The sequence below is a fragment of the Dermacentor silvarum genome, chromosome 7 (assembly GCF_013339745.2).
Source record: "Dermacentor silvarum isolate Dsil-2018 chromosome 7, BIME_Dsil_1.4, whole genome shotgun sequence".
NCBI classification, from domain to species: domain Eukaryota; kingdom Metazoa; phylum Arthropoda; class Arachnida; order Ixodida; family Ixodidae; genus Dermacentor; species Dermacentor silvarum.
In genome coordinates, this window is record NC_051160.1 from 110,965,985 (window position 1) to 110,990,420 (window position 24,436).

At 47.6% G+C, this 24,436-nt stretch overlaps 1 protein-coding gene across 1 annotated transcript in view; it reads right to left on the reverse strand.

Annotated features, from left to right (window-relative positions):
* The window catches only part of LOC119458354 (papilin-like), a 129,543-nt gene that overhangs the window by 1,927 nt on the left and 103,180 nt on the right, over positions 1-24,436 (reverse strand). Inside the window, exon 4 of the mRNA XM_049671121.1 lies at positions 11,091-11,298. Coding sequence (XP_049527078.1) covers positions 11,091-11,298 — 208 coding nt within the window. The remainder of the gene's footprint in view (positions 1-11,090; positions 11,299-24,436) is intronic.

Genomic DNA, 24,436 nt, shown 5'->3' on the forward strand with positions numbered 1-24,436 from the left:
TGAAATGCTACGTGACGCCTTCGTAAGTACGTGGGCGTCTCCTGTAGTATTGGGGAAGAAAAAGGACGGAACCCTGCATTTCTGCGTGGATCATCGTAGGCTGAATAAGATCACGAAGAAGGATGTATGCCCGCTCCCACGGATAGACGACGCATTGGACCGGCTCTGCAACGCGAAGTATGTCTCATCGATGGATATCAGGACTGGCTACTGGCAAATAGATGTCGACGAGAGGGATCGCGAAAAGACCGCCTTGATCACGCCGGACGGCCTCTACGAGTTGAATGTCATGCCATTCGGACGGTGCTCGGCACCTGCAACGTTCCAGCGGGTGAAGGACACGGTATTAGCAGGGCTGAAGTGGCAGACCTTTATCTTCTACTTAGATGACGTCGTTGTCTTCGCCGGGAAGTTCGACGATCATTTTAGTCGGCTTGGGACAGTAATATAGACCATCAAGTCATCAGGGCTCACTGTGAAGCCGGAGAAGTGTCGCTTTGGCTACGGTGAGCTTCCGTTCCTGGGTAAGTCATCAGCAAATCTAGAGTCCATCCTGATCCGCAGAAGTCATCTGCCATGGCTGACTTTCCACAGGCCGCCGACAAGAAGGGAGTGAGCAGTTTTCTTGGCCTGTGTGCTTAGTGCAGGCGCTTCGTGAAAGAATTTTACGTATCGCCGAGCCATTGACATGTCTCACAGAATCAGACGTCAATTTGAAGTGGGAAACGCCGCAAACCGAGGCATTCAAAGAGCTTAAACGGCGCCTACAGTCGCCACCAGTGCTCACCAACTTCGATAAAGGCGCCGACAGCAAAATCCAGACCGACGCAAGTAGCCTAGCCCTCGGCGCCGTCCGAGTCCAAAGGAAAGTCCGATTTGAAAGGGTCATTGCTTAGCTAGCCGGTTGCTGTCGAAAGCAGAAGCCAATTATGTGACGAGGGAAAAAATGCCTTGCCATCATTTGGGTACCACGAGATTCCGCCCTTCCTTATACGGCAGGCCCTTCATAGTCATAAGATTCCACGCCTTGTGTTGGCTGGCAAATTTATTGGACCCTTCAGGATGCCTCGCACGATGGAGTCTCAGACTCCAGGAATTTGACATCACCGTCTTCTACAAGTCGGGACGGAAGCCGTCTGACGCCGACTGCCTATCATGCACCCCCATTGAGCCGCCGCCGCCGTAAGACGACGAGGATGAAGATGCCTTTCTAGGAACAATAGGCGCGAAAGTCTTCGCTGAATAGCATCGAGCAGACCCAGTGCTAAAAAACTTCGTCGAATACTTGGAAGGCAACGCCGACGTTGTCGTGAGGGCATTTAGGCGAGGATTGGCTTCGTTTCCCCTAGAAAACGACGTACTCATAAAGAAGTTGTCACCAGTACGCGCCAACTACCTTCATGTTTTTCCCTCAGCATTGCGTCCAGAGGTACTGCACGCCCTACATGACTATGCGACCGCTGGGCACCTCACATTTTCCTGTACGCTATAGAGGATACAAGAGAAGTATTACTGGCCACGGGTGACCGCCGACGCTGCCCACTACGTCAGAACACACCGAGAGTGCTAGCGACGCAAGACACCACAAACAAGGCAAGCGGGATTGCTGCAGCCGATCGAGCCACTTTGCCTACCATTCCAGCACATCGGAATGAACTTGTTGGGGCCATTTCCGACGTTAACATAGGATCTTCGTGTGATCGTCATCCGAATACGTTGCCCGCTACGCCGAAACAAGAGCCCTACTCAAAGGTACTGGGGACAAAGGGGCGAAATTCTTCGTCGAGAGCATCCTTTTATGACATGATACCCCAGAAGTCCTGATCACCGACAAAGGAAATGCTTTAACGGTGGAGCTTACTCAAGCCATCCTGCAATACAGTGAAACAGGTCACCACAGGACAACCGCCTACGACCCGCAGACGAATGGCCTTACAGAGCGCCTGAATAAGACCCTCGCCGACATGCTATGTAGGTCGATGTCAAACCCAAGACCTGGGATGCAGTACTTCCCTACGTAATCTGTTTATAACACGGCGGTGCAAGAAAATGCAGGTCATGCCATTCAAACTGGTTTACGGAAAGAATCCGACGATGATTCTCGAGGCCATGCTACCGCAGGCCACAGAGGAAGACTACCCCAATGTCCCGGCCTATCCACAGCGCGCTGAAGAAGCCTGACCACTCACTTGCCCGCCTGCGCATCAAGAACCACCAGAGGACAGACAGACGGAATTATAATCTTCGACGACGCTACGTTGACTGCCAGCTCGGTGATCGTGTTTAGGTTTGGGCCCCGATACGCCGACAAGGACTTAGAAGCTTTTGCTACTCTATTTCGGATCCTACAAGATCATCCGACGTACTGGCTCATTCGACTATGAGGTCGTTCGAGATGGGCTTTCGCAATCACAGCGGCGCTCTGCACGACCTGAAGTTGTCCACGTGGTGCGCCTTAAGCCTTTCTACGCCCGCTGATGAACTTTGGGACTTTCATCGTGTATTTCTGTGCAGCGCTCACAATTAGGATGAAGGACGAAGAAAATACACGTGGGACTCACCTGACATTTATTTTGAAAAAGCACAAAGAAAGAAATCCACATATCTTAAAACACGCGACGAACTCCCGGAACGTTGCTGTCTCCCGGGCACCATCTCAAATTGGAAGCTTATGATTGGGACTTTGTGTCTTAGTCTTTTTTTGCGTTACTACGTGTGTTCTAGTTTATTTTTTTTCTCTCTAGTGATCGTAGCACCGGGACGATGCTTTTTAAGAGGGGGCTGGGGGGGGGGGGTAGCGTTGACACTTGTACTTATTAAGGCGAAAGCCTTAAATGTCTCATCGTTCAGCCGACGTTCGTCACTGAGCGAAAACCGTGTCATCGAAGTGAAATCGTACACGATGGCGATTCGGTGTAGTAATTCACATACTACACCGCCCCGGCATCGCGTCTTACCTATATGCAAACGCTCACGCAACAATACTGCTGTTCTTGTTGTTAATCACGTATGTGGCTCCACAATTCTGATAGTGTGCGGTTCACCGTCGTCATCGTCTTTTATGAGTAAGCAAGCAACGGGCGCGCAACAATTTTGATGGTGCGCGGGTCAGGCAAGCAACGCTCGCGTAACAATTCTGATGGTGCACGGGTCACCGTCGTCATCGTGGTAATTAAGATAGAGTTAATGCAGGCACTCGAGCGCGCGAGCTTTGGTCGGAAAAACAAGTAATAAGAAGTAACAAAGGATTCGAATGAAAATGCCACGTAATTTCTTGAATGTCTCTCGCGCGCAGGCTTTTGCCTTCACCCTCTTTGGCATATGCTGAAGTGACTGCCAATTTTTTATCCTTATCTCGGTGACTGCTTTTCACCAGATAACAACTTAAAAGGATACGGATACAAAAGTTGGCGGGTGGTTTTTTTTGCTTTGGAACAAAAGTTGAACTGTTTAAAATCACGAATACAACAAGCTGCTTTAAAAAAAAAGAACGTGAAACATCCTTTTTTTTTTCGATTTTCTGTTGCACCTTGCCTCCAAGCGGCCGCCGGCAGAAGCTGAAATTTGACGTCATAACACCCAGCCGCGCGCGCGCGCGGCCAAGGTCGGCCGCAGCCGTCGCAGTGTTTCCGGAAGTGTCGGTCCCTTACAGCGTTTGTTTAACCCCTTTCGGTGATCTTCGCACGTGGTCCCTCTGAAACATTATCCCCGTCGGCGCTCCACGCAGGTGGTGCGTCTTACATGCGCCTTCCCGCGGTCATCGTTCGGTACTGACGCGTTCGTCGCGGCAGAAGGAAATGCCCAGACATTGCTGTTATAACAGCATCGTTGCTCGTGACACGCCGTCGCACTCTCGGAGACGAGAAGGTGCGTGAACTTTAGATACCGGCCTGTCAGCCATCACGCCCAGCTGGAGACCTCTAAAAATGACTTCATTTGCGCGGACCACTTCTTCGACGATGATTATGTGACCAGCCCGGCTGTGCTGAAAAGCCTCGGCATGCCGCTCAAAAGGCAACGACTAAAGCCTTACGCTGTGTCATCGGTCTTCTCACGAAAACGCAAGGCAGAAATGATCAGCGGCGCGTTTGAAAAGAGGAGGCGAAAAGATGTCGGTACTGTTTTCGTTCACTTGCAGCTTTCTCGAGGATTGTGAGGGCGAGGCTGGGGCGAGATGCCCGAGGCTGGGCACGAAGGCAGTAATGTATTTAAAAATGTTGGCAAAGCATACTAAAACATACAAGGCTAGCGAGAGCGAGTGCGACTCACGAGATCACTCCTACATGGCATCGGGGAAGACACCCACACAACTCTGCTTCTCCACAGGCTAAAAGTAGGAAAAACTGGGGAGAACGCCAGACAGGTGCCGCCATCTATCGGGCGGCTGGAGAAGTGGACGTAAGAGTCTCGGAGGTACTGATACCTCACAGCAGTTGCTCACGCCGACGGCATAAACTACTATTCAGTCATCCACGCAGTGCTGAAGTACACCGCAGCTGCCTCGCTTACGCGCGCTCTTGAAAAAGCAAATTTACTGAGGAAATGACAAATAATTCTTGCAGAAGTGCCTGGTCCAGAGCTAAATCTTCGCGCTACGGTTCGCGAAAACCTGACCGGCACTTCCACGGCGGCCTGCTCTTCTTCGTCACTTGACGCGGAAGGCTCGTAACCGTAAGCGGTAATATTTCTTGCCAAGTTGGAGTGGTCCTCGTCTTCAGACGTGTACTCATCGCTAATAGAGGCACCAGAACTGGAATTCATGCTCGCGATGGCGGCGTCGGCGCGCTTCGAATGGCCGCGGCCGGCCGGCTGGCTATCCGACGAGGGTGTCGTGACGTCACGCCTTCCAACTCCCGCGGTTCGGGCGGCGAGGCACGCGCTCACAAAAACGCCAAACAACAAAGCCATCGGCTCAAAAATGAGCTAAGTGACTACTTCTTTTCGGTGTAAACACACACTGAGGATTCATTTTCTGCATTTCGTAAATTTTTCAGATTTTGTGTCCGTATCCCTTTAATGGTTATCGCTCAGCCGAAGACACGCCTGCATAATTGGAACTTACTTGAATGTTATTGTTGATTATATCTGTTGTGCATGTTTTTGCCGAGCCTCGTGTAATCAGATTGTATGCGGGACACGAATTGTGTATTACTTTCCGGAAGGCACGCGGGCACCAGCGATTACGCGAGAACCTTCGACGAGTCATGTATACAAACCGACGCGCTTGACTCGCAGATCAGGGCACGCATTCTGAAGCGTTCCACTTCAGCGATTATTCGCCTAGGTGATAGTAATTTCAATAAATCAACCGGCTGCTTACCCGTGACGTCAGTATGCACTACCAACAAACGCACTCGAACGCTTCGCAACACACGAGAGAGCGCACCGTGCGAGTGCAGAGCGGATCGGGTGTGATGTTTTCGAATGTATCAGCTGAAGTATGACACAGGCTTGTTCATTTATTCAATATATGTCGGGAGCACCCAATGACACCATTACGTCAAAATGACGGAGACCGGAACTACTACAGGGCGCGATTTATTTTACGGTGTTGCTCAACCAGCCAATCAGTACGCGCCTGAAGGCGAGATTGTCGCCTAGGCGAACTATTGTTGAAGTGGAACGTTTCAGAATACGTCTCCAGATTTTTGACAATCGCTGACTGTGCTCGCCGCTGTCTTCCGGTTTTGAGTGTAAGCTCTTCTCTGCGCACCGGTTCGCCCAATAAAGAGTTGGTTTCGTGATTAACAGTTTTTGCTACTGTGTTTTTCTAAGTCACTACAACTTGACAAGAGCTTCGATTTTGCAACTCAATTGCGACGCGTTTTCTTGCGGGGACAACAAATGTGGGGCAATACATTGAAACGAAAAGTTAGTTTTAAGCTTCAAGCGAAATTTGGGATAGAATAAGTAATTCTTGAGGGAACTTAGTTTATGTAGAAAGCGCGCGTCTCTGCGAAGGAAGACTCGGAACAGGTTTCGGTCTCAAAAGCGTGCATCTCCTGAAGGTACTTCTGTGCGGGTGGATGTGCAAGGGTGCAAAGAGCCGTTAAAGTGGTTTCGTGGAGTCTTGGCAATACAGTGAATATCAGTATTCAATAATCGCTGGACGATGAGGGTGATTGTTGCCTCTAAAGGCCTGAATAGCTACATATGGACAATAACTGAGCCTCTCAATAAACAGCATCTTCGCATCTACTTTGTAGGAAAGACGGCAGACGCAGTCAGTGTTTTCTGCTGTTTTAGTGTGGATGGTTTAAACAGCCGAGCTGTTTAAGCTGACCGTAGTTTGTAGCGCGTTAACAGAAAAAAAAGTGGGATGTGGGCCGGATCCTGACGGTTGTGCAGAAAGGGTCCAAGCGCAATGGTACATATCCCGGTGCACTAGCGAAGCTGGTTTTGACTAAGTCTAGCTAAGCATGGTTGGGACAACATAAGCTGAGTCATTCATCGATAGCCAATCGATAGCCAACTAATAGCTAATCGACAATTGACAAAAATTAATAAATTGCGAGAAGTGCCGGGGATGACTTGTAGTGCTTAGCCTAGCCCAAATACGTGGCCAATACATTTAGATGGCCAATCGATAGCCAATCAATAGCTAATCGATAATCAATCAATAATCAATAAATTCTGGAAAATGCTGGGGATGACTTGGTAGTGCTTAGCCGACGACACGCCTGCATAATTGGAACTTACTCGAATGTTATTGTTGATTGTATCTGTTGTGCATGTTTTTCCGAGCCTCGTGTAATCAGATTGTATGGGGGACACAAATTGTGTAGTACTGACCAAAACATGACCAAAACCTTGCGATAGCCAATCGATAGCCAATCAATAGCTAATCGATAATCGTTCAATAATCAATAAATTCCGAGAAGTGCCGGGGATGACTTGGTAGCATTGCGCCTCCAGTGCAAGCTACGCTAATGTTTTCGAATATGCTCTAGTGAAAGGGATTCACCTCTTTCATCGTCAGTGAGCGACTTGCTATGACTCCCTTAATGAAAAATATTTGTTCCTTCATTTATTTCGCTTGTGTAACTTGCGCATGCTTTTGCGATTTGTAAAATTGGCTCATGCAAAGTACTTCTCCTGTTTGAACTTTTTTGTCAGCCATTCCTGTTCTTCTTTTAGAGCGCAGCTCTTAAGCGGCTGATCCTGCGGCGAACGTTGGCTTCGGAGTTGTCCCTCATTAGCGAGCGAACGAACACAGCGAAGGATGAAAGAGCGAACGTGGAGCGCAGCGGGAGAGGGAAGACGGCGATTAGTAAGAGAAAGCGAGGAGGAAAGCGGAGGAGGAGGGTATGGCGAAAGCTTAAGAAAAGCGCAGTGCCGTGACAGACGGGCTTTGCGGCGGCGATGTCTACGAGATGGCACCAGAATAGCGCGCCTCGTCCGTATGGAAGCAAAGCGCTGCATGAGCCTAGGTCTGTCTGCGGCGGCTGTTGGGAATCCTGCCTACGCGTCACTCACGCGCCGCCTCTCGCAATCTCCAGATTAGCGAGGCAGTCGCGCCACAGTTCGCTCCGTTTGCAACGTGCCGCACGAGACAGATTATACGCGCCAGACAATATAACGCGAAATGAAAACACGTAGCTGAGCCAAGCCACGTTCAAGTACCCATCTTCACCATAACCATAGGACGAATGCAAAAAAAAAAAAAACTTAACCCCAACCGCCACTACTGCGATTCGAGCCCAAGTCAGTCCAGCAGTGTCAACATAGGAACCAGGCGAGATTAGCTATATGCTATCATACAATAACAGTGCGGCGCAGTTAGTGCCCAGTTTACGGATTCACACAGACTCCGCGCGAGGTAGCGTCTGTGTATGTACTCGCATTTCCGCGGCCAGAATAAACAATATCGACGAGGATTACACCAATTTGGATCGTATAGAATTTGTTCTTGAAGAAGTGACGGTATGTTGGCGAGCGATTCTTTGTGGCCATGCTCATGAAAACAGCGTCGACGGTACGGAAGAGGCGTACACGGCAATCATGATGATGAACCTCGAGCAGGGCACATAGTTACTATCTAGTATGCACCTTGAACTAGGCGGTTGGTGGGAAACAAGATTGAAAATATCGACGGTGACACTAAAAATTGCATTGCAACGACAGAACGACATAGTTTGTTCTATTGTAGCTGACACCATCCGCAGCCGTCAAATGCCCGATATACCAGATCTACAAAAGAAACAGGAAAAAAAATGAGCTAGAACTTTGTAATGCCGTTCCATCACCTTCAAAATAGCACGGCAACTCTGAAAAGCAAAGCGCATGTACCACAGCAACTGTCCTGATTGACGGGGACCTATATAATAATTTACAATTAATTTATGGGAGTTTACGTGCCAAAAGCGTGATCTCACAGTGAGGCACGCCGTAGTGGGGGACTCCGGAATAATTTGGACCACTTGGGGTTCTTTAAAGTGTGCCTAAATCCAAGTACACGGGTGTTCTCGCATTTCGTCCCCATGGAAATAATAATTTACAGAAGAACTGAATTTCCACAATGCCTTAAATCCAAATTCAAAAAGGGCGTCGACAGATGCAGTATCACACTGTGGTATAAACGCTACGAAGAGTGATAAGGTGCTTCGGATAGGGTAGCCTTTCTGAGGCCCCTTATCCCGGTTTGTAACTTTTATGCCACACAATGCTGTAAGGAAACGTTAATAAAGATATAGTCAACTCGAATGCTCCGCTGCCGACAGGTCAGGCATGTAGGTGATTCAAACATTGTCCTGCTGAATGATGGATGTGAAATATTTGAGGAATAGGACGCCGACGGGGACTAGCGCGCTCAGCGCAAGCGGCACGTTCCTGTTCACGCACTTCTTTGACTAATTCTAACGGCCAGTACGGATGCGTTGCTACTGTTCTCCGGTCAATAACCTTCCCATTTCCACCCTTCTAGAGCGAAGACTTCTTTGTTTCAAAATAATACTAAATAAATTATGGGGTTTTACGTGCCAAAACCAGTTCTGATTATGAGGCACGCCGTAGTGGGGGACTCCGGAAATTTGGACCACCTGGGGTTCTTTAACGTGCACCTAAATCTAAGTACACGGGTGTTTTCGCATTTCGCCTCCATCAAAATGCGGCCGCCGTGGCCGGGATTTGATCCCGCGACCTCGTGCTCAGCAGCCCAACACCATAGCCACTGAGCAACCGCGGCGGGTTTCTTTGTTTCACAATGGAAGTAGAACATATTACTGTTCACGCAAGTACTCGGAATTTATTACGCTGACCAAAAGGATACCTAACCATGCCGACGCACGAGAGAAACAAAAACAAACATGATGCATAAAGATGCTCTGAAACAAGTATTTTCGAGTAATATAAAGTTGAACCACATCAAAAAGTTATTATAAGCCTTTGGCCAAACAGTGTTGAACATTGGATTTTTAAAGCTTTACATTGGAAGAAAATGCATCTTGTGTATTTTTGGGGAATCTGACAATGCTAATGTATGTGTGTGTGTTTTTAAATTCACAGCTTTGTTTTACTATAACATTGAGATTGTAAACTGTGTACTCCATAAAAAAATGCCGTAACAACTTGCTTCTCTCAACAACATTCCTCTATCTCACATGTCACAGAACTTATATATACCATTTAAATAATACTTCAAGAATATGTTTCATTTTTTAATTCTTGAATTTACAAAACTTTCCTTGGACCGCAGTTCTCGTTATTATTCAAAGAAAACGTACGCAAACAATAACACAATTGGCGTCTTCACAAAGGAAAAATGCTGCTGGTGCAGTAATTGAGTTCAAAGCCACAGACAGCATCACGGAGGTCTGCTGTCTTTTTTCTCTTGGTTTCTACTCTATCACTCGGTGGTAACAGAGTAAACACCACAGTGATGTTCCGTGGTTTTTCAATTTTGTAACCCTCTCCTTCCCCCACCCCTCCTGAGATGAAATGTCAAAATCTTTTCCGAGCAACGAACTTTCAACTTCAGCATCAGGCCACCATCAGGCCTTTTTACCGGGATCATCTGAATGATTTGTACGCCATCATGAGCATATTCTCATAACTCGTTATACGGAGACACGAACGCTGTCAACATTAATAAACTTTCAGCTTCCAACTAATCTTTAACAGGGATTCTCTAAATATTACCAGAGTGCTATAGAGATCAGAGAGAGCAAAATCCATCAGCTTATGATCAAGAAGATCTTGCTGATCTCGTCGCTTCGCGCCGTTAGAAAACACTGACCGGCAGATCAGTCGGCCGACGCTCGAGCGGTACGTTTAAAGAACCTCTCTCTCTCTTCCCTATACTTCATTAGCGATAAGTCTAGACGCTTTAAAAGAAAGCAATTGTCATGCTATGAGAGCTTGAATACCACTTTGTTGGCAGTTCCTGATGAAGAGACTGCCTGTTACATAAAATAGCTGTGTCTCCGATAGTAGATACCAATGAACCTTTACTAATCATTTTACGCAGTCATACTAATTAGGAATTGGTAACGAAGTGCCCAAGTTATTTATAGCGCATACGCTGAGCGCCAACTATACACTAAAGGGGGAGCGGTGCAATATAAAAAGTACAACCCCCCAAAAGTCCATACTTCTGCAGCTTTAGCTAAACCGCCCATATCTGATTCATGATCTTGGACGTTTGCAGTAAGTTCGGGAACCTTGGTTCCTTATCTTGCTACACACTGTGAGAAAACGTTTAAGGAAGTATTAATGCGGCATATAGTCAATTCGCACGGATGACTTGGCCGTTAAATGCCCCCGGGAGACCAAGTATATAGTTTATTACACACGCGCTGGTGATACTAAACTTCATAAAAAAATGCAAAGCGAAAAAAATTAGGCCGAGATGAGAAGGTTGCTAACTTTACGCTGAATTTCATTACCCGTATGTTTGCATTGGGGCTGTAATTCAAGGGCAAAGAGAGAACGAAGTTATTTTTACTAACGTTTCTAAAAAATCCGGTTGAACGAGATAGGTTTTCGTTATGACGCAGCGTATTGAAATTTGGAGAAAGTTAGCTTTTTATTATGAACAATGTGGATGATGGTGATTTAGGTCATAATGAACATGTCATTATAAGAAGACTTACTCGCATTCCATGATACACATCGACAAGCTGGTGAAGAAGTTTGAGTCTGGTGGTACCGGAGGCCCACAGAACTTAAAAGGCGTACACGTCCTCTTACGGATGTCGTAGTAGAAGGCATCCATTTCGTAACGATGTCTCCAGCCTCGACTAGTTTTTTTTCCACCGCATCCGCAAGGAGGAGTCGCTGCACAGAATGCTGCTGCTTCACCTGGATAGTTTCCACGGATAAAATGATATGAGTTATTTGGAGACTTGGCTGTCCGCGCGGGCTGACTTCCTTGAAAACGGTCAAAACGAGTTGTAAACGACGTCATATTGCTGCATAATTAGGCTATAGTACTTGATCTTTACTAGGTACTGTAACGAGCTGTAGGTGATGTTTTCTCGGGGAGGAGAAGCTCTAGCTCTTCTAGAATAGGAAAATAGGCTTCGTATGTCTGTACTAATGTTCACAAAGAAAGTGGAAATAGCGTAGGGCTTTACAGTTCTGTTTTCAATTGCGGCAGTGCATGTGATGCCGAATAGAGTTCAGATTATACACTTAATTTGAGTTCCACGGCCTACTTGGCTAGCTGTGCTAAGGACACTGTGAAGCTTTCAGTCTGCTTTATATGCCTTACTGTTCGTGTTTTGTTTGAAGACGAAAAGTAGACGACAATGCACTTACACGAAACTCAACATTTTTTTTGTTTTTGCCGGGAAGATCCCTCAGTGCAGCAAGAGGGGTCGTCCAGGGCCGAGTTACCTAAGATTTCCTCCTCCACTACATCTGTATCGTGCAGTGGACATCACAGGTGACGCAATAGCCATCGTCATCGCGCATACTTGTCGCTTGAAAGTAGAGTGCACTAGAATATGGTCGAGTGGGACGAGCGGCTGGGGCGGCGCATGCTTTGCAGTGAGGCGCCCGACGTGGAAAAATACTGGGGCGGCGCTGCGGTCGAAGTGGATTGGGCCGCATCAAGGTCGCGCCGTTGGAAACTGCTGGCGATACTGCTCGGCAGGGTCATTCGTACTACTTCGTGCTCTGGTACTTGCGTTCAGATCGATCAAATGGGGTCCATAATTGCATATGACATGTATTTATGTCTTGAGAATAAATTCTTTTCCTTTCACTTCTTTATTTTTTATTATTTTCTAATGCAGCTCGGTGATTGCGCGTGCATTGCGGCCGCAGTGTCGACGTTCATTCTACTACGCTATTGTACGGTTCCCTGTGGAGAAAAAAATATTTTTCTCGTTCTTCAAGCAGCATGTATCTCTCGTGTGTATTGTTGCGCATATATAGTTTTCTATCAGTAGGTCTTGCGAAACGCAGACGAAGCAATTGTAACATATGTAACCTTCCTGCTTGCCGCTTCAAACAAGTGAAGCATATCTGCCCCATCCGGCACCTTGTACTTAGATTTACGGGTAGCATTGGTATAGATTAAAAAAAAGAGTAAACTGCAGTGCAACATTCCAATCAAGTTTCCGCCTTTCTCGCGTAACAGAATGCGGAGTAATTAGTACGGGGTCATTTATTGCAGTCGGACCTCGAGCGCCGAAAACGGTTTTAGTTAGCCATTCTATATGCTAATGTTTGGCCGTAAGCCGTACGTGGAATTCTTTTTCCAGTTGATACTTCAAAAAAGAAAAAAAAGAAAGCAAGCCTGCACGGTAGTCTAATTCGTGCCGTATCGTGGATACGGCGTTGCGCTGCTAATTCTGGAGCTCGCGCGATCAATCCAGGTCGCGGAATTCGATGGGAACGAAATGGAATAAGACTCGTGTACTTCTATTAGGTGCGCGTTAAAGAACCCCAGGTGGCAAAAACTAAACCGGGTGCCTCATAATCATATCGTGGTTTTGCCGCGTAAAACCCAAGAATTTGCTTATATTAAAAAAAGAAAAAAAAAAGCAGGTGGCTGCGTTCTTCGGCTTATTTCGGGGGGTGTAAACAACATAAATTATTCCCGAGTCTGATTTCCGAGAAAAACATGCTACGCTTAAACTATATTTCATGCGTAAATTTAATGCCGTTCCCAAATGTATTACTACTCAACTCTGCAGCTTGTACATTATAAACGCCTGCGTTCAGTTATCCGGTGCACTATCATAACGACCATAATGAAACAATTAAAGGAACGGCATGTCTCACATACACGCGGAGATATGTGCAGATCTGTTGCGTTTGTTGAAGAAGATAAGTGTGGTACCACATGGGGCACTCAGTTTCAATGGGTTGCAAACATGGTGAGACTGTCAAAAATTCTTGTCTGAATCAAGTTAGCAGATTTACAGGCTGCCCCAAAACGCAGGACTTATTAAGCATTATTAAGTATTATTAAGCAGGACTTATTAACACCCGTCCGTTAATTCTCTCAGGAACTGCGCCTCTGCGCAACAGCCACGACTCTCCTGCGGAGATACCAGTTACTTTTAGAGGACAGTGGTAAAAACAGCAGTTCACCTGGCTAAAACGACATTTGGAACTGGCCGTCAAGAGTCTTGGGCGCACCGAAGCAACTAAACCATTAAAAAAATGTACTGTACCGAGGTTAACGAGAAAAACTGGGCGTCCGCCAGCGTTCGCGCGCTCGCTAGCAGACGACGCGCTTGACAACGACAGCAAAATTGAAGACGTCGCGTTGTATAATCTATGCCTCAATTATATATGTTTGGCAAAATGGTGTAAACATAAAGTTGCAGTTGAAATAAAGCGCTATTTTAAGACCGTACTATGCGCAATCGGCTTCAGCGCCCGCAGCGAAAGTACGCTGAATATGCCGTGGAGCGCGTCTCCGCCCCAATCCAGTTCGCTCGCAGCGCCCTCGCACTATTTTTCCACACGCGGCGCCTCAGCGGCAGAGCGCCGTTCGGCCCACTCGACCATTGTCTAGTACACTCTACTTGAAAGTGGGACTACACTCGAGCAGTAGCGGAAGTAGACGTGACGAGCGGATGCCGTGACAAGATTGTTCTTGCGCTTTGGCGATTTTTATTGGCACACGGCAGGATCGCAGTTCTCACTCCAGTTCCACCGGACGGTGCGCTATCTACTGCCGTCAGCTCTTTCTGGAGTGCTTTTGAAGACAGTGCTGAAACGGAGTCGAGTACTGGGGTCCAAAAAGTATACGTACATACACCGAAGCAATATGTGTCATGGCAAGAAATAACCAGTACCACAATTTACACCCCAGAAGTGCTGCAGCGCTAGTGAAAAACAGTATTGAAGCTCGAGCTTAATTTTAGCCGATAAAACGCTCTTATGTTCACATTACAGATATGTGCTTTGTTACAATGTATAACGCCCTCTTACGTTTAAAGTAATGATATTGTAACGCCGCACCGGAAGAGAATAGAAGAAGAAGAAGAAGAAGAAGAAGAAGAAGAAGAAGAAGAAGAAGAAGAAGAAGAAGAAGAAGAAGAAGAAGAAGAAGAAGAAGAAGTGGAGCGTGGTTTTTCGGGCATCGGCTGTTTCGGACCGTCCGATGTCTTCTCTGCCCCTTTCATTGTAAATAAAACCATTCTACATCCGTCACAATTGGTGGAGGTGCTGGGTGGTCCAGGGCGTCCAGTACCCCGCAACTGAAAGCCTGGAACTGAAAGCCTGCTTTGGCGACTCGAATTCCAAAAAGAAGAAAGCGGAACACACCCTTTCGCGCAGAGCGCAATGGCCTGGCGAAACGTGTACAACGTACATTGAAGAAAATTAAAGCTATGCGGAATTGTCAACGCGAATATGTCCGATGAAGACAAAATGGGACATCTGGTAAAAGGCATCGCCGAAGACGTGTACAATTTCCTCATCACGAAAGAAAACCTGAACACCCCGTCTGAATTCAGGCAGCAGTGTCGCGCGTTCGAAGCTTTGGAGACCTGAAGGATCTTACCCAAGTTCGGGCGCTTGCGCAACGTCACCACCGTCGCCAGTATGGACGTCGCTGCCTGCGAGGACATCGCATCGATCGTGCGTCGAGTGGTTCAAGATGAGCTAGCACGACTTCAGGGAGTAGACGCTGGTTATCAGTGCGCGTTTGACGAGTGCTTTCCCGATAAACCCCAACCCTGGTCGCGAGAACGTCGCATTGAGTGCCGACCGCCGTCGGAAGAACCACACTTAAGCAACACGAGCTTTCGGTCCCTCCCGGCGAATCTCAGTCGCCGCCAGTCGTCACCCCTCCGTCGTGATACTGCGGAGTACTACCCAACATCTCGACGTGTTCCTGCAGAATACTCGATGCCACGACATGCTCTTGCGGAATCATACCCGGCGCCACACGTACCTGCTCCATTCAGTTCCAACCGCGACCTCCCTGTCTACTACGCCTGCGGTTCCCGAGGACATATTGCGCGCTATTGTCGCCGCCGCCCGCAGCGAGCGCCACGTTTTTCGGCGTACCCAGCTCGTGAGCACGAAGACGCGTCTGCGCTATTCGGAGTCCGTCCTCTGCGACAGCAGTGGTCATACCAATCGCGCGATGAGTCCCCTGTCTCCGAGCGCAGCCTTACACTGCCACCGACCAGACTGAGCCGTTCGCCATCCCCGCGCCGTCGTCGGTTGCCTTCCCCGCCGCAGCTGGGAAACTAGCTGGTGCGGCCGATGGAGGTGCAGTCGCGGGACGGTCAGACTCGCCAATTCCTCCGTCTGTTGTGATACTGAAGAACAAGGTGTGTGTATGTATGGACGGTGTATAGACGCTCTTGTCAATACTGGTGCCGCTATTTCTGTTATGAGCCTCCGCTTCAAAAATCACTTAGGACAGAAAGTTATGTTCACGTGGGACCGCAAAGAAACTTTTCGTGGAGTTGGAGGTGAAATGTTGCGCCCTGTTGGTGTTTGTTCGGTTTTGGTTGCAATTGGTGGATAGAGTTTTAGAGCCGAGTTCACTGTGTTGCTTCACGCAACTCATGATGTTTATTTTAGGCATATATTTCCTACGTGGATGCAGTGCTACCCTTGACTGCGGGACTGGAGAGATTTTATTACGGAGCACGTTACCAAGCGCCATACTTGATGATTTGCAGACTGATCAAGCCGACGTGCTTTCGCTGTCTCAAGATGTATTCCTGCCTGGTCGCACACACGGTTTGTTCCCGTTTGTTCTTCACGTGTCCGGATGGGATAATGCAGCTGTCTTGTCGAGCCAGACCACAACAACGCGCTTAAGATGAATGTGTTGGTTCCCCGATCTATTGTTCAAGCTATCGACGGGCGTGCTTTCTTGTGGACAGTCAACGCTTCTGTTGAGCCTGTTGCCCTGCCTGCCGGACTTAAATTGGGAACATTTGAGGAGCAAGTCACAATTGATGTACAAACAGTTGCAGCGTCTTCAGACATCCGTCGTCCATTGCCTAACTATTCGGATGACTTGCGAAGTATGATCAACAAGTCGTTGCCGTCTTCCGAGCAAGATTTACTGTTACAAGTGCTTGCCTGCCACACGTCCGTCTTTGATTTTGCTCAAGGCGAGCGTTCTCGGATGTTGCCGGAATCCCGCATGCACCATCGCATAAACACTGCGCAAGCGACTCCGATACGCCAGAAACCTGTCGCGTATCTCCAACGGAAAGAAAAGTGACCGCCGAACAGGTCGAAGACATGCTGCAGAAAGGCGTTATTCAGGAGCCTTGCAGTCCTTGGGCAGCTCCTGTTATACTAGTGAAAAAGAAAGACAACTCCTGGAGATTTTGTGTCGATTCCCGCCGCCTGAATGCCGTCACAAAGAAAGACGTGTATCCCTTACCGCGAATCGACGATGCTGTAGACTGCCTTCACTCCGCCTCGTACTTTTCGTCGGTTGACCTCCGGTCAGGATACTGGCAGATATCGATGCACCCGTCTGACAGAGAAAAGACCGCTTTTGTGACGCCTGACGGACTCTGAGTTCAACGTCATGCCGTTTGGCTTATGTAATGCCCCAGCAACCTTCGAGCGGTTTATGGACTCCATCCTCCGCGGTCTGAAATGGGAGATCTGCATGTGTTATCTAGACGATGTGATTATTTTCGGCCGAACATTCCACGAGCACAACCAGCGGCTCGGCGTTGTTTTGGACTGCATCCAGCAGGCTGGCCTTATTTTAAACTCTAAGAAGTGCCATTTTGGTGAGCGTCACGCCCTTGTGCTGGGATATCTCGTCGACAAGGACGGTATACGGCTAGACCCCCAAAAGATTTCTGGTGTTCGCAACTTTATGCAGCCGAAGACAGTGAACGACCTCAGAAGTTTCCTGGGCCTTTGTTCTTGTTTTCGCAGGTTTATTAAAGACTTCGCCCAGCTTGCTTGTCCCCGGACTAACCTGCTTCGCAAGGACACTCCCTACGTATGGTCCACTCAGTGCGAGGCTGCCTTCGAGCACCTGAAGTTTTTGCTCATCTCTGGGCCACTTCTCCGCCATTTCGATCCGGAGGTGGTCACCGAACTGCATAATGATGCAAGTGGTGTCGGCGTTGGTGCTGTGCTCGTCCAGTTTCACGACGCTCGCCAACACGTCGTTGCCTACGCAAGTCGTACTCTGACGAAAGCAGAGAGAAGCTATACACTCACGGAACTGGAATGTCTTGCTATTGTTTTCGCCATCCACAAGTTCAGACCATATTTATATGGCTGCCATTTCAAGATTGTTACCGACCATCATTCTCTCTGCTGGCTCGTTGGACTGCGTGACCCAGCTGGCCGGTTGGCTCGGTGGGCCTTGCGGAACCAAGAATACAACTTTTCCGTTGCTTACAGAGTGGTCGGTGCCACACAGATGCCTACTGCTTATCTCGTCTTCCCTCTCAGAGCAACGGCACTGATGATGACGATTTCGACGACTACCTAACTGCCATCTCATCCGACTTTCCTGACTTCGCCGTCTTCCAGAACCAACAACAGCGCTACCCTTCACTAAAACCGATTATTGATGCGACTCACCGATCCGAACGGCCTACACCATTTGTGGTTCAGGACGGTCTGCTCTACCACAAGAATTATTCTAACAATGGTGCTCCACTGCTCCTCGTCGTCCCAGAACGCCTGCGCCTTGCGGTACTTCGGGCATTGCACGACGACCTTACATCCGGGCACCTTGGATTCACTAGAACGCTCCATCGCCTCCGACAACGTTTCTATTGGCCGCAATCGTGGAAGACAACCAAGCAGTATGTCGCCAGCTGTGATGTATGCCAACGCCACAAACAACCGACTACAGCTCCTGCAGGCACGCTGCAACCAGTTAGACCGCCGACTTCACCGTTTCAGAAAGTGGGTATAGATTTACTCGGTCCCTTCCCCAGGTCTTCTACCGGCAGCCGGTAGAAGAATTGGGGAAGGGACCGACTAATGGTTGTGGATGGTTGTTCGGCCGAGACGAGACTTGCGCCCGAGGTTCAGTTCGAAACAGGTTAATTTCAGCTCAGTGAGCTTTCAGGCCTGTGTCGTGCCACCAATCTGCTTTTCCGTTAGCCATGTCATGCTTACATCTACTCTCGATTACGGGAGAGCCAGTATTTTTTTAAAATCACGTTTAATCTTTTATTTATTTAGCATCGCCTGTTGTTTTTTGTATGTCCTGATAGTGTAGTGCTTGGTACGTTTATTGTGGCGTGTATTTTTAATTTGTGTCGGGTACTTTTTTATTATTTCGCGAGAGTGGTAAATTCCCACGTGGTAGGCTTCGTGTTGCGCGTCGCGTCAGAGTTTTTTTTTTTTTGTGACCCGCACGCCTTCAGGCAAGCTTTGTACCATCTGTGTGTAGTTGGCTCGTTAATTTTTCTCATGTCGTTGACATAGATTTATGTGTATGTTCTTTTTACGTCGCCTCCCGTCCTATGCCTCTGGTCCACGATCGATCAACCGTGGACCTTATCACCGGTCTGCCGTCGAACCATCCAAGCGGGGTGGGTTTTTTGTCGTTCCATCCCCTCAGTTTCGGAGAGTGCAAATAATTGTACCCCAATTTTTGACACCATTCTACGAATTTTTCACCACTAGCCCTTCGCTGTTGGTCAAATTTTTTTTGCGCTGCGCCCTCTTCGCCTGTGTGTCACGCGAAGTCTCACAACACCGCAAAAACATCAGCAGGGAAAGTGACGTGTACGCACAAAAGACGCACAAATATGCAGAACCAAACTAAATCTGTTTTTTGGAACAGCCGGAGACTTCCCCGTTTCGAAACGAATAAAGGATGGCAGCCAACCGATCGCTCTGGCAACCGGAGATTATGGATATCTCTGAATAGAACAATAATTTCTGCATGAAAATATAAGGTTGTCGAGCCCTTTCCGCCCGATATACGACATAGCTGTGCCAACTCTTCTTCGCTGAGGATATTTTTAGCGCCATTTTTAACATGCGTTACGACGTCATAACGACTATGAGCACACACCTAGTCGCCCATGCTATTATAGAGTGTGGATCACTGGGTCGGATTAGAAAGCATGACGATGACGGTATCACAAGTCAGATAACGAAGGTGGAACGACCCCGACGACATCACGATCACGAGAACCTACCTAGTGGCCACGGTTCTGTGTAAGCAGATAGATAGATAGATAGATAGATAGATAGATAGATAGATAGATAGATAGATAGGCAGGGTCAAAACGGCTGATGTAGCTAAAATCATCATCATAATCATCATCATCATCAGCCTATTTTTATGTCCACTGCAGCACGAAGGCCTCTCCCTGCAATCTCCAATTACCCCTGTCTCGCGCTAGCTGGTTCCAACTTGCGCTTGCAAACTTCCAACTTCATCACCCCACCTAGTTTTCTACCGTCCTCGACTGCGCTTCCTTTCTTTTGGTATGCATTCTGTAACTCTAATGATCCACCGGTTATCCATCCTACACTTTACTTGGCCTGCCCAGCGCCATTTTTCCCTCTTAATGTCAACTAGAATATCGGCTATCCCACACCGCTCTATTCCTGTCGCTTAACATTAGACCTAACATTTTTCTTTCCATCGCTCTTTGTGCGGTCCTTAACTTGTTCTCGAGCTTCTTTGATAACCTCCAACTTTCTGCGACATATGTTAGCACCGGTAGAATGGAATGATTGTACACTTTTCGTTTCAGCGGCAGTGGTACGCTCCCTCTCAGGATTTGGTAATGCCTGCCGCATGCACTCCAACCCAATTTTATTCTTCTGTAAGTTTCTTTCTCACGATCAGGGTCCCCTGTGACTGACTGACTTAAATAAACGTACTCCTTTATAGGCTGCAGAGGCTGACTGGCGATCCCGAATTCTTGTTCCCTTACCAGGCTATTCAACATTATGTTTCTCTTCTGCTTATTAATCTTCAACCCCACTCGTTCACTTTCTCGGTTTAAGGTCCTCAATAATTTGTTGCAATTTGTCCCCATTGTTGCTGAATAGGGCAATGTCATCTGCAATTCGAAGGTTGCTGAGATATTCGCCGTTGATCCTCACTCCTAAGCTTTCCCAGTCTAAGAGCCTGAATACTTCTTCTAAGTATGCAGTGAATAGTATTGGAGTTATTGTGTCTCCTTGCCTGACCCCTTTCTTGATAGATAACGTTCTACTTTTCTTGTGGAGAAAAAAGGTAGCTGTGTAATCCTTATAGATAAATGTTAACCGCTATAAAACCTGTGAAGGAGGAAATGCTGTTTGCTTACAAAACAAGTTATAGCGACCTCCTATAAACGAGCAGTGCTTTTGATTGCGCTGCTCAGACAACGCTGCGAATCAATGTCTGGTGTTCGCTTTGGCAGTTACGGAATTTTACGTGAGGAGATGGGAATAAAGTCAGAGTGCAATAGCTTGAACGTTATATGGCCACAGGGCCAGTATATGTGATGATTGCTTTCGCTCGATTCTATTCCTTTCGTAGAGCTTTCTAGGGAGCGCGAGTTGGACCACTTACGAATGGGTTAAAGAATAACATTGGGATAGAATGGGTATCCTTACTTCACATAGATATCCACTAATTTGCTATCACAATCGATGCTTCGCCTTCCGCGCGAAACTGCGACTTTCCTTTTAACCTCTCGGTGTACGCCGCTGTGATTTTCGATCAGCCACCACTGGCTAAGCAAGGCTAAGTGGAACAATCGCACACACCGGCATGATCCTCCTCATCTGCTTATCTACTTTCACTGCACTAGGTTGGCCCTTCCGAAACCCTCTCCATGCTGCGTGCTCCTCGTCTCTTGTAAGCCGATCCGATCAGAAAAACCTGTCAAGTTAGGCAATGCTATTAGTTTTGAAAGCAAAAAAAAGTCACGTCCTCTAAAGATGGTGAGTGTTTTAAAACAACGCTGTGGGTCACCGCCCGATGCTTGCGTCGGTGGTTACATGAATTGGACGTCAGAAGATTGGAATAACAAACCGATTGGAATAAATAGATACTCGAATAGTTTTATGTTATAGCGCCCCTGATTACTGCGTGCACAATGGCTTCGCACAGTTCACGTCTTTCATGGATCAAAATACTTAACGCTGTTCTTTACAGTGCTACTTGTGTGTTTGTTTCTAGATGAAATAATGAGGGCCCTTATTAAAAAAAAAACGTCTTACGTTGGTTTTCATAGGAATATCAAATTTCAGCTGGATATGGTATTAGCGAAAGCGGCCTGGCAATGGTAAAGAGTACTTGCGAAATAGAAGCTTTGCGGATTCGGCCCGGAAAAAAAAAAGGAAAAAGCTATCCCAAATACGTACCAACGTTGCATCTGAGTGCACATTCGTAGCGGGTTTGGTACACGCCTCTGGTAAGGCAGCCGTTCCAATAAAACTTTTGACACATCTTCGCGGTTTTATTGAAGAAGTACTTGTTTATAGTAGCGGTGCAGTCCCCCACTGGTTCCATAAGTGGCTCCTCACAACTGTATTTCCACAGTTGTCTTAATAACTTGAGTGCCGTTAGGTCTAAAGAAAAGGAACCAAGATTAGCCGTGATACGTACATTGTATTAATAACACAAATGGAACATCAACAACTTCCGATCAATATTTCCACCAAATATTATCAGCAAATTTAAATACAATATTGAAAGAGCAGTCTGTCTATGCTGCCACTCCTCAGAACCGCAGGGGGCTGAAGTTAGTCCGGAGCCCTGCACTAAGTCGTCCGCCATAGCAATGTTCTGGCTTCTGGACGAAACATCTTAGAATAAGTATGCGCAAAAATGACATTAGTTTTGTAAGGACCTTTGAAATTCATGGCAAAAATTATAGATGCTGAAGCTTTACATGTGAATAAACTCATCTCTCAAACTATAAGTAATGAGTTGCAGCGAGATGCTAGAGCTCCAAAAAGAAACAGTATTTAGGGGAAAAATTGACCGCCATCACGCCCTGCGAACGTGAATGTCTAGCGAAGCTGTATACACCACGCATGGTCGAGCATTGTATTCACGCTGTTATTTGGTGTCTTTGATTTCCGTGAGCTACCCATGGCTGTCTTAGAATGAACTGAATGAGTTGCTAGATGGGTCGCACTTTTATATATGAAAGCTATGCCGTTTGCCTTCAATTGTTCACCTGGCGTTTTGTTTCCGTCGCGAAATTTTCCGACCAGCGAGAGGTATACAGCTTTGCTGTATACCTCTGCGTGGCTCTGCTACCGCAAACACCAGAGTCCAGCGGAGCTGGGAAAGCCCAGTAAAGTAGTGGCAAACCACACGCTGAGTTTCCAGGCGCTCAGGATTGCTTTGTTCTGCGTAGTATCGCGATGAATTCAACCGGCCAAGTTCGCAAGCCACCGGATCCTCATTTCTTCGCCTACGCCAACTCTCGGCTTCGCTCAATCTAAACTGGGGATGTTCTCTTCTGGGACGCTTGGTTTCAGCTTCCCTAGCTCTCGCTTCAGTCTTTCGGAAGCAGCCAGTGTCCAGTTGTTTGGTCGAAACCTGCCGAGGCGCGCCACAGGCATCGGCCGCAGTCACGGTCACCAGGCGCGTTCGGCGCGAACGCGGGAAAACATGATCGGCGTAGTAGTAGTAGTGATTTTATTGAAGAAGAAAACGACGCTTATTAAAGACGATAGTCTTTCTTGGGGAAATTTGGTCTGTCTGTCTGTCTGTTTGTCTGTCTGTCACCCGATTCAGCCACCCGGCCAAAGTTGGACCACTTGCTTACCGCCCACACTACTTAAACTGGTACGGCTGTTCATACTTGTGAACGTTATCGATCACAAAGTAAATATTACGCATATATGAGGCGCAACATCACTAGGTAAGTATTAGGAGGTGTGTTCCTTTAATAGAAAATACATAGATACGTTACTCTAAAGACCCTAGTTTCTTAAGCTGCGCTGAAAATGCCATGCTATGCGCGCCGACGAACGACGTTCCCCGATGATGATGATGATGATTTATTGGCATCCCCTTTGAAACGGGGCGGCGACAAATAGTCACCTAGCCTGCTTGATTTAATCAGGTATACTATACATGTTCTTTATCTAGCATTTTTGTATACCTCTCATTATTTTTATTTTTCAAAAATTTACCTTGTCCCGCTGCCTATGATTTTAAGAGATCAGGTCGCATCCATCTTTTCCCTGCTTTTTATTGCGATAGCAATTATATGGACACTCAAAAGCAGATTTCTGCCGTCGGCGTCGCCGTCGCCGTCGCCGTAGCCGTCGCCGTCGCCGTCGCCGTGAGGTTCCGTATGACGTCATTTGGAGAAGAAATCGTCGCCGCGCGCCGAACGCTGTATGTGCGAGTGAAAGGGCGCGAGGGGCGCGTCTTTCACGGGGAGTGAACGCACGGCGGAGAACAAACGCGCGTTCTGCGCCGTGCTCGCTTAAGGGCTGCAAAAGTAGGCGTCTCTGTTCTCCTTCACAATCACCATGTATGTAGAGCAAACGCGCCTTCTTTCGACGAGCGAGAGGCCGTGGGGGAGGGGGAGGGAAGGGAGGCGACGTTTAGCTGCGGCACGCAGTGCCTATTTATATCAGAGGCTCCGGCAACAGTCACCAACGCCGCACGCATTTTGAGCGAACGCGGGCAAAACGCCGATGGCGTCTTCAACAGTTCTGCGTGTTGCCGATGTTGCTGCATGTCCAAGTTTATACAGCTGATAAAGCTAATATCATTACTCCGTATAGCTCTCTACAAGTTTGCTATCGCAATTGATGCTTCGCCTTTCAGGTGAAACTGCGACAACTTTTTTTCCACCAGTACTCTAATCGTCTCTTGCTGATCTCTACGGCTGATCTGTTTATGTTTCCTTCCACTTTAAACCCAAGCGCTTCTGGGAGTTGCACGTTACCTACGGTTCTCGCTGGGTGGATCCCGTCGCATTCCATTAGGATGTGCTGAGGGGTCTCTGGATCTTTACCGCAGCATACACATGTCTCATCTAGTTCCGAATATTTGTTCCGATATGTTTTCGTCCTTAGGCAACCGGCT